The 10,535-nt window shown below is 50.5% G+C and overlaps 1 protein-coding gene and 1 long non-coding RNA gene across 2 annotated transcripts; both read left to right on the top strand.

The window, feature by feature from the left end:
• The first annotated feature begins 7,876 nt into the window (after positions 1-7,876).
• Positions 7,877-8,788, top strand: LOC139830809 (uncharacterized). Its single transcript, XR_011744289.1, has 2 exons — positions 7,877-8,491; positions 8,557-8,788. It is a non-coding gene; the product is annotated as an uncharacterized lncRNA (long non-coding RNA).
• A 459-nt stretch (positions 8,789-9,247) lies between these two features.
• On the top strand, positions 9,248-10,453 carry LOC139838842 (F-box/kelch-repeat protein At3g23880-like). The gene has a single exon (XM_071828859.1). The coding sequence runs from the start codon at positions 9,248-9,250 to the stop codon at positions 10,451-10,453; it is 1,206 nt and encodes a 401-aa protein (XP_071684960.1).
• The last annotated feature ends 82 nt before the right edge of the window (positions 10,454-10,535 follow it).

Genomic DNA, 10,535 nt, shown 5'->3' with positions numbered 1-10,535 from the left:
AGATAACTACGTTGCTCGCCATCAAAAAGGCTTCAGCACGAGCAACGCATGAACAACAAATAAACTTGTACTGCCTAGATCGCAAGATGCGATCTAGGCAGCATGATGCTTACCCGGAAGAAAACCCTCGAGACAAGGGAGTTGGCGATGCGCCTAGATTGGTTTGTGGTGAACGTGATTGTTGTTTATTTCGTAAACCCTAGATACATATTTATAGTCCGTTAGAATGGGAATAATCCCAACCGTGCACGAGCCAAACTCTAACTAACCGACACGTATCCTACTATGTTACAGATACACGGGCAAACTAGCCCAAACTTTACATATAAGGCCGATTCACGTATTTCTTTCATGTATATTCTTCAAGCCCATCTCGATCGCGGCCCACCTCTGACTCGGTTAAATTCTGGTGATAACACATGCCCCCTGGTTTTGGAATTGATAATTCCAAAATCATTCTGCTTTTCCTTCGTCGGGTCATGTCGTGGCAGAGCAGAACCGTCGCAGTATCCTTCATCATGATGCCTTGCCTTCTCCCTCCTTTTTTTTTCCTTTTGGGCACCATCTCCACGGAAACTGCTGTGGTACTGAATCTCCACCATATCCCCTTTATTTAACCGCTCTGAACAGTTCGCCACTTCATCCCCTCACTCTGTTCTGGCCATCGGCACCCAAAAAACCCCAATCCAGAGCAATGTCTTCCTCCTCTTCTTCCTCCACCTCATCGGACCTCTCCTCCCAGTCCTACTCCTCCTCTTCCTCCTCCAGCTCGTCAGTATTCTTCGATTCCTCCTCGTCTCGTGAGCCGACGCCGGAGTGGGACCCGGTGGCTGCTCAGATGGGGGCGCACAACAGGTGCGCCCCAGAAGAGTGGGACCAGGAGGACCACGCCTCCTCCGTTTGGTCCGAGGACGACAAGTCCTTGACCAGCGGAGACGAAGAGCTCCAATTCCTCGCCGACGGGGAACTGGAATCGGAGAGTGAGGATGACTCGTTCTCCTGGGACGAGTATACCTCCTCCGAGGAAGAGGAGGAGGAAGACGACGACACCGACTCCCTCGAGGATTACCCGCCGGCGAAGCGGTTCCGCGCCGGGTCAGATGATGATGACGACGACGACGATGTCGACGATGAAGATGACGAGGCCCCCCCTGGGGGCCGCTGGAGCAGTGACGAGGAGCCCGCCGACAGCAGCGCCGATGAGAGCTCCGACGACGACGAGGGCAGCAACGGCCCATAGACTAGGACCTAGTAGCACAGGCCTAGCAGTAGTAGCAAATCGGCCAATAGGCCTTTCTTTTGTTCTTCCTTCTTTGAGCAATCGGTTCTTTCTTTGTAAGAAATCCTTTATTAATGAAGAAGTATTCCCCAAATAATTTTGCTTTCTTTGTTGATTTTGTCGATTGTCAAACGAGGTCGACGCACAAAGAACCGATGGCCGGGCATCAGCTTATGCCATAAACATGCTTTAGGGCCATAAAAGTTGCCTACCCACACGGTCAACAAATCCAATTTGTGTCCACGCCATCTCCCGATCTCAAACGCACAGATTCAGCAAAATTCAATCAAGAAAACGTCTTGAATTTAATCACCATCTCCAATGCCATGGACCCTGGCTTGAACTTGCCCTGTTAACCTGCTCAATCGGTTTTGCATTATTCTAAAGTCGATGTTCATGCATCGGCTGTACTGATATTTATATTTCTCAAGTCGATGTCCGCGCATCGGCTGTGATCTGTATATATGCTTCTTTTTTTTTACTGGCCGATTTCATGAATCGGCCCCCATATTTCCTTTACTGTTCATCCCACATGCTTGGGAAATATTTCTTGAGATGTTGACCATTAACAGCTACTGGGAACTTAGCGCCGTCCAGCTGCTCCAGCATGTATGCATTACCCTTCAAGGCTTGAACGACTTTGTATGGACCGTGCCAATTAGGAGACCATTTGCCATATGCTTTATCCTTGGTTCCTAATGGCAAAACTGCTTCCCATACTAAATCACCAACTTGGAACTCCTTCGGTCTCACCTTCTTATTGTATGCACGAGCTACCCTGGCTTTGTTTTCTTTAATTTTTTCCAACGACCAAAGTCTAAGTTCCGTTGCATCCTCAATAGTATCACTCATCAAAGCTGCATATTCTTCAGCTGTTAGATCATTCTGAAACGTGACACGTCTTGATCCAGCCGTAATTTCCCAAGGCAATACGGCTTCCTGCCCATAGACAAGCTGGTAAGGCGAAGTTTTTATGGCTCCATGGAATGACATGCGATAGGCCCACAAAGCTTCTGACAGTGTTTCATGCCAAACCCTAGGGTTTTCGTCAGTCTTCCTCTTGATTAGTTTGATCAGGCTCTGATTAGACGCTTCAGCTTGCCCGTTGGCTTGAGCATAATATGGAGATGATCGGATCAGCTTAATCCCCATGTCATCGCAGAATTTCCTGAATACTTTAGAAATAAAGACCGAACCTCCATCAGTCGTGATTGTTTGGGGAATCCCGAACCTATGAATGACGTGTTCCTTGACAAATTTGATAACATCTTCTGATTTTACCTTCTTCATAGGGACGGCCTCCACCCATTTGGTGAAGTAGTCTGTAATGGCCAGGATCCACTCGTGGCCTTTGCTCGATGCGGGATGGATTTTGCCGATCATATCCATGCCCCAACCTCGGAATGGCCAAGGCTTGATGATGGGGTTCATTGCTGATGCGGGTACCATCTGAATTTTCCCGAACATCTGACATGTTTGGCATCCCTTGTAGTACTTGAAGCAATCCTCAAGCATAGTGGGCCAATAAAACCCTGATCGCCTAATCAGCCACTTCATCTTATGAGCCGATTGGTGAGTTCCACAGGCGCCTTCGTGCACCTCATGTAAGAGCCGATTAGACTCAGTTGGTCCCAGGCACTTGAGTAGTAACCCTTCCAACGTCCTGTAGAACATGTCATCTCCTATAAGGACATATTTCATGGCCTTGTATCTTATCCGTTTAGGTGCCCCCCGAGCCGAATCCTTCAAGTAATTGAAGATATCGGCTCTCCAATCATCCTGTTCCAGAAACTGCACCTGAACTTCTGGCCCATCCGGTATGTCCTTATATCCTGACGCCATCTGTGCGAGAGCATTGGCGTCGGTATTCTGAGATCTTGGAACCCAATTGAAATTGATGTACCGAAAATGTGTCATCAGCTCCCGACATTCCATCCAATATGGGAAAAGTGATTCACTCTCGCACTTATATTCGTCCGTAAGTTGGTTGATCACCAACTTCGAGTCTCCAAAAAGCTATACCGCTTCTGCCCCGGCTTCCAGCAGCAGCTCCATTCCCTTGCGCACTGCCTCGTACTCAGCGACATTGTTGGTGCAAGGGGTAGATAATCTGATGGAGAAGGAGTACGTTGCCCCCCGAGGCGACACGAGCAGAATGCCGATGCCACAACCGTCGTCACAGGCCGATCCATCGAAGAACATAGCCCATGCACGTATAGATAGTGCTGCTATATTGGTATTGATCCGTTCAGCTATGAGATCGGCCAATGCTTGTCCCTTGACTGCTTTTGCGGGCTGATACCGGAGATCGAACTCTGATAACGCAAACATCCACTTACCAAGTCGGCCCTTCAAAACAGGAGCCGACAACATGTGCTTGACAACGTCTGATTTGCATATGACGATGGTTTCCGCCGTCAGGAGGATGTGATGAAGCTTGGTACAGGTGAAAAACAAACAGAGGCATAACTTCTCGACCTCGGGGTACCTTGTCTCTGCATCCAACATCCTTCTGCTGAGGTAAAACACGACCTTTTCGACACCCTCGTAGAGTTGCACCACTACTGAGGCGATGGACGTGTCAGCCACCGATAGGTAGATATAGAACGGTCTGTCTTGCTGAGGCGGAACTAGCACGGGCGGCGTTGTTAGATACCGCTTAATCTCATCAAACGCCTGCTGCTGTTCTGTCCCCCAGTAAAATTCATCATCAGATTTAATCTTCACCAACGCCATGAACGTCTCAATTCGTCCTGAGAGATTAGAGATGAATCGCCGGACGAAATTGATCTTGCCGATAAGGCGTTGGAGCTCCTTCTTCGTGGTAGGTGGCTGCATGGTACGCACTGCCTCCTGACTTTTCAGGCCGATCTCAATTCCTCGTTCATGGACAAGGAAACCCAGGAACTGACCGGCCGTCACACCAAAGGCACACTTCTTTGGATTCATTCTGAGTCCGAACTTCCGGGTTCGGTCTAAGATGCACCTCAAATCATCCAAGTGCCCCTCCATGGAGACAGACTTGACTACTACGTCGTCGATGTAGATTTCCACCAACTTGCCTATCAGATCATGAAAAATATAGTTCATGGCCCGTTGGTACGTTGCACCAGCATTCTTCAAACCAAAAGTCATGACTACGTATTCAAACAACCCCACTGATCCTGGTACTCGGAACGCAGTCTTGTGTATATCTTCCGGGGCCATGAAAATCTGGTTGTAGCCGGCGTTGCCATCCATGAAACTCAACACCTTTTGGCCAGCAGCTGCGTTGATCAAAGCCTCCGCCACAGGCATTGGGTATTCATCCTTTGGAGTGGCTCTGTTGAGATCTCGAAAATCTATAGCCACACGCCATCGGCCGTCCTTCTTCTCCACAGGTACGATGCTTGAGATCCATTCGGCATATCTGCAGGGCCTGATGAACCAACATTTTTTCGATCTCTTTCTTGACTTCTTCAAGAATTTCGGCCTTCATCTGACGTGCTCGTTGTTGGAACGGCCGAAATCCTTTCTTGAGAGGGAGCCGATGTTCAATGATGCTCCTGTCTAACCCAGGCATCTCTGTGTAGTCCCATGAAAAGCAATCTGGGTACTCTTTTAATAGAGCTATCATCTGGCTCCTGAGATGTGGATCCAACTTCTTGCTAATGAACGTTGGTCGTGGCTTATCCCCAGGACCAATGTCGACTTCTTCGAGCTCATCAGCCGAGGTAAACCCATACCCTAGCTTTCCGTCACCTGTTAGATCGACGCTGAACATAGGCAAGACGCATGGCGAGGATAATATGGGCCCATTGCTTGAATCGGCCTCCATCATCATAAACCACTCAAGCTGTGCTACAGGTGTTTCGTCTGAATCTGGAGTACAAGACTCCGCTGGAAGGATGCACACCATATTTGTGCCAGCCGATGTCTTATTATCGGCTTTCCTTTGTTTGGGGCACCACTCTTTTCTCTCTGGTCGACCTTCTTCATCCAGAGTTCGCTGAATTGTCGCGGCCAGATCAGGCCGCGCCTTCCTTAGCGTATGCAGGTATAACTTTTCGGCTTCCTCCAAGCCACGCAGTCGCTGAAACCTACGCTTTTGGGAACGGCTGAGTCCATCAGGGCACCACCTTGGCCGGCGGTATTTGTCCTCTTCTTGTTCATAGTCGTCTTCTAACTCTTTGAGGTCTTCTTCCTGAGAGGACTCGGTTTGCTTGCTTCTGGATGGGAGAGGTCCTAGACGTTTGAACACCGACACGTCCGTTTTACTCTTCTTCTGTTTACATTCTGGGCAGTTGCCGATTGTAGGCAATCGGCTCATCCCTGAATCCCAGCAGTGTTTGAAAAAAGGGCAGTCCCAGTGCTTGTCCATGTCGTCTTGTTCTCTCGACTTTTCCTTGGCATGGCGCCCATATCCCTCCTCGTCGCGATCCTGCCGACGATGTCTTCTGGCGTTCCTGCTAGCTAGACGATCCCTTTCATCGTCGCTATTGTATCGCCGGTGCTGGTCATACTGACTCACGTATTTATTGAGGAGATGATCAGAGAGAGGCCGTTGATACCGTACATTGTTCACTTCTCCCTCTGTGATGTAGCGCTTGCCATCGTGTCGGAGCCGACCGCGTGGAGCGGCTTCCTCTTTGTCCTTGCTACGAGAGCGGTTGCCCTCGCTTTGGTCCTTTCCAGAGTGGTGCCCAGGCTCGACCATGTTGATACCCAACGCGAAACCTGGCTGGCACCTCTCGGGGTACGTGCACTCCGCCGTGTTGACGGCGGGGAAGGGATCAGCCTCGAGGAGAGCTTGGACATCGTCGTACTTCTTCTTGAGCTCCTCTGGCAGATCCTCGTACGTGACTGGAGTGCCTTCCTCCATCTCAGATGTAGATGGCGATGCGGTTGATGTCGAAGATTGTCCCACCGGGCGTGCCAGAATGTGTTGCGGTCAGAAACCCACCGGCGAGCAGCGACGGGCAACACAGTAGAGCCGGGAGGCTATCAGGGCTGCGGCTGGCCCTGGTCCCTCCGAGCGACGGCCCGCAAAGACTCGGCACGCACGTCCGATGCTGGTGCAAGGGCGTGCCACCTGACCTATACCTGGCCAGGAAGGTGATGGATGTGCCTCGCTTAGTTTCCTGCATGGCATACATGTAAACATTAAATACGAGCCTCGATCGGCTCTCAGGTCATCCTGTGAATCGGCTCAGAGAGCCGATCCACCCATGATCCGTACGAGGTGTACGAATATATGGTGGTCCTGCTTGATCAAAGCAAAGCTAAAATGACCTACTACGATTTAGGGTTTTCACCACATAATCGGAACATCCTACTCGTGATTGAGCCTCGCGGCCACGCACGGCGATCGTAAACCAACCCTAGATAAGGCCTAAAAACCAACACGAGGTTGATTCCCGGAACATCCTGTCTAGGGCTAGCAAACTACACCCTACGCGCCACTGGATCCTTCAACCCGTTTGTAAGGCCTAACTATGCAGATATTAAACTAATCCTTGAAGAACAAGGAGCAATCATAACGGATCGGATCTACTAAGTAAAGATCAAGCGGGGTGCCGTCCCTACACCTAAGATAGGTGTAAGGGCGGCTAGACGTCTCAGGGTTGCACTACGATAGCATATGATACGAAGAACAATGCTAACCCTAACACGTCTAAGATAACTACGTTGCTCGCCATAAAAAAAGCTTCAGCACGAGCAACGCATGAACAACGAATAAACTTGTACTGCCTAGATCGCAAGATGCGATCTAGACAGCATGATGCTTACCCGGAAGAAAACCCTCGAGACAAGGGAGTTGGCGATGCGCCTAGATTGGTTTGTGGTGAACGTGATTGTTGTTTATTTCGTAAACCCTAGATACATATTTATAGTCCGTAGACTTTCTAACGTGGGAATAATCCCAACCGTGCACGAGCCAAACTCTAACTAACCGACACGTATCCTACTATGTTACAGATACACGGGCAAACTAGCCCAAACTTTACATATAAGGCCGATTCACGTATTTCTTTCATGTATATTCTTCAAGCCCATCTCGATCGCGGCCCACCTCTGACTCGGTTAAATTCTGGTGATAACACATGAAAATGGTACCACAGAAAATTTCTTTTAAGTATGAATCCAATGGTATAATTTTTGTTCCATATAGCTCTTATTTTGATAATCAAATTCATAGTCAAACTTGTTACTCAATAATACCCATAGTTTAAAATAGCCGGCTATAGCCTTTCCCCGTATGGTGCGGCTAACTGCATTAACCCGCTAAAAGGTGTTAAAGTTCTTAAATAGCCGGCTATAGCCAAGCTATAGCCGGGCTATAGCTGTTTGGGAAGACCGCGGCTATATCCTGTAGCCAGCTATTTTAAACATTAATAATACCTAATACCCTTTAAACAGCTACGAGGTAGTAGGAATATTATTTTTTCTGCTTTGTCCCTGCCTTGTTTGAGGCCAATTAATTCAAGGAGAAGGCCGAGAGAGCTGGGAAGCTGGCCATGTGTGGGCCCTTCAGCATTGCATATTCTTTTACTATTAAACGCGGATCGGTGGTGTCCGTACGTGAATAAACCGTCGTCCGTCAGAAAAAAACCGCGTCGTTCGCCTCCCGCATCGGGAGAAAAACCGGATGAAAACCGTGTGCGTCTTACTCCCGCGACGCAGAAACAGAATCGTTGACCAGAGAAATAAACCTCTAGCTGAGACCTGCACGCACGACTTCTCCCCCTTGCGCCACCGCGCCGGGAGAAAGAGGGATCTCTCGATCTCCATGGCCGATCTGTTCATGCCACGCCCTCCACTGCGAGGCCCCCGGTGGGGTCTGGCCCTCCACGGCGAGATCTGCTGGCGAAGCCCCTAGCCCTCAGTTCCCGTCGTGGATGCATCGATGATGCGACCTCCACGGAAAGTCTCCCGGGGCAGCCCATGGCCTGCCTCTCGACGTTGTTAAGCATGAGCCAGAGGAAGCGGGAGGCCGGGAGCAGGCACTAGAGGGCACAGGAGGCCGGGGCAGATTGGCTGGTGCTGCTTATTGAGGAGGAGGAGGAGGGCGTGCCAGAGGCGACCGGAACTGCTTCTTCTGGAGGTGGTAGGGGACGGGGGAGATTGGGAATGCGGCGGACAGACCTGTGCTTCAGGGGGTGGTGCCTGTCGAGTGTTGATTCGACCGGCCTTGGGTGGTGGGGGCTCACCAGAAGAATACAGCGGCCTCGGGTAATCGTTGAGTCACTGAGTGCCACATTATTTTACTACTTTCATCTTTATCCCTTTGTTATCAGGTTCTACATACTTCGGTTCACTTGAGATATCCCCTGGTGATGCAAGCAGTACGCCGCCACAATCAGCCAGGCAGCCGATACAACCGACTGCTCACTGGGTTATTAGCCAAATCTGACATTGTCGGTATTATTTGCTTGCACCTCCTTTCAAAACAATTTAGCAACCAGAGCAGCTGAGAAAATTGGGCCAGACTAAACATGTCGACAAGTTATTTACTGCATTTTTCTTTTACATGCAAGTCTATGTAGTCCTGCTGATATACTTGGTGTCATGCTTTACAATGGCACATATGTTCCCTTTCCGTAGTTCACAAACCCATCTTAAACTGGATAATGTTTGTTTTACAAATATTATGTTGCTTATTTGACAATATTATGCCTACTACACATGAATGAAATTATTCGGGAGGGACGCAGCATCGCGCGGGCATTCTGCTAGTAGAGTATATAGACACGGACGGGACTGGAGAGGGCAGAGGCAAGTACGTCGTCTATCGCCTGGGGCAGGGCTTTCCCAAACATAGCCTTATTAGTCCTGATTTCATTACAGCGGAGAAGATAATGAGTGGCGGCTACGTAAGGTACCGTATTTATTTATGTGGGCGGTCAAAATAAAATAAAAATCGAGTCAGCAGCATCTAACGTGCCGGACGAAATCTATCTACCCCTGACGTCCAGTCGATCTCCGGCAATGGCGATGGCTCCGACGCTTCTTCATCTACCACATCAGCGATCGGGCACTCCTCCTATCGACGCCACCAGCAACGACGGCATCCTGCCCATAGACCTGACCCAGGAAATCCTGCAGCGCCTCCCCACCGAGCCGATCTGCCGTTTCCGCGCCGTCTGCAGGTCATGGCGGTCCATGCTGTCCCACCCGGACTTCATCGCCGCCGCCCGAAACCCTGGCCCGCTCCTCGCCGCCGCAGTGCTCGAGAACTTCTCCAAGGTCCTAGACACGGAGTCCGGTGACGAAGTCAAGCAGGTAGACTTTGCTGCCGCCGACGGGGGCTCCTCCTGCTGCTCTCTGGATTCCAAGAGCCATGAGCGTGCCGTGTGTGTCGTCGGCAAGGACCGGCGGCAGATCAGCCTCCTCGACCCGGCCACCGGCGCTATCTCGGTCTTGCCCGACCACACGCAGCTAGAGGGCGCCACCACTTGGTGCACCATTGGTCGGTCGGCCTCTACGGGAGAGCACAAGGTGCTCACTATTGCTGCCACAAGCACCATGTCGAGCGAGGCCGAGGCCTGCAAGATCCTCACCCTCAGTTGCACGGACCATGTGTGGAGGGAGACCGCAAGTGCTCCTATGAAGGCGGCGAGGACTCGCACGGGTTTCCCTGTTGTCAATGGGGTCGCCTACATGCTGGGATGCCTCAGGGCTGGCTCCGAGTTCAGCCACAGGATCATGGAGTTCGACCTCGACCGCGAGGCGTGGCGACCGGCTACCATCCGAACCCCAGTAATCCTTTTTGGCCTCAACTTATGTGAACTGCAAGGCCATCTAGTCGTCGCATGCGACAATCGCAGCACCGCAATAGATATATGGTTTCTAGTGGACTCGCAGAGGTCTACCTGGTCCAAGCGATACACCATCACCATGCCTCACCATCACCATAACCCTTTGTCCTACCATGTCTACTTTGAGAAGCCATTGGCGATCCTGGACGATGGGAGGATCGTCATGTGGATGCGGGTAGCTAGCATGAACATCCATGTCCACGACGACACGTTTTTGCGGATCTACGACCCAAGAACAGAAACTTTCTCCGACGGGACAATAATACCCAGCTGCAACCGTGCCACCGTGTTTACATGGAGCTTGTTGCACACAGGACACGAAGGTGCATTAGACACGGTAGCAAGGCAAGCACTAATCAGAAGGCGCCATCAATGATCTCAACTGGAGCAGCACCATTACGTTATGGGTACCCAACAAGAAACTTCCAACATGCATGGTCGTATAATCCGTGCATCCA

Source organism: Lolium perenne, chromosome 4, assembly GCF_019359855.2.
Source record: "Lolium perenne isolate Kyuss_39 chromosome 4, Kyuss_2.0, whole genome shotgun sequence".
NCBI classification, from domain to species: Eukaryota; Viridiplantae; Streptophyta; class Magnoliopsida; order Poales; family Poaceae; genus Lolium; species Lolium perenne.
The sequence above is the reverse complement of the archived record's forward strand: the minus strand, read 5'-3'. Positions and strand labels throughout refer to the sequence as shown.

What these genes read in the sequence shown, in the direction of transcription:
- LOC139838842 (XM_071828859.1), top strand. Translation starts at nt 9,248, where the DNA reads ATGGCGATGGCTCCGACGCTTCTTCATCTACCACATCAGCGATCGGGC.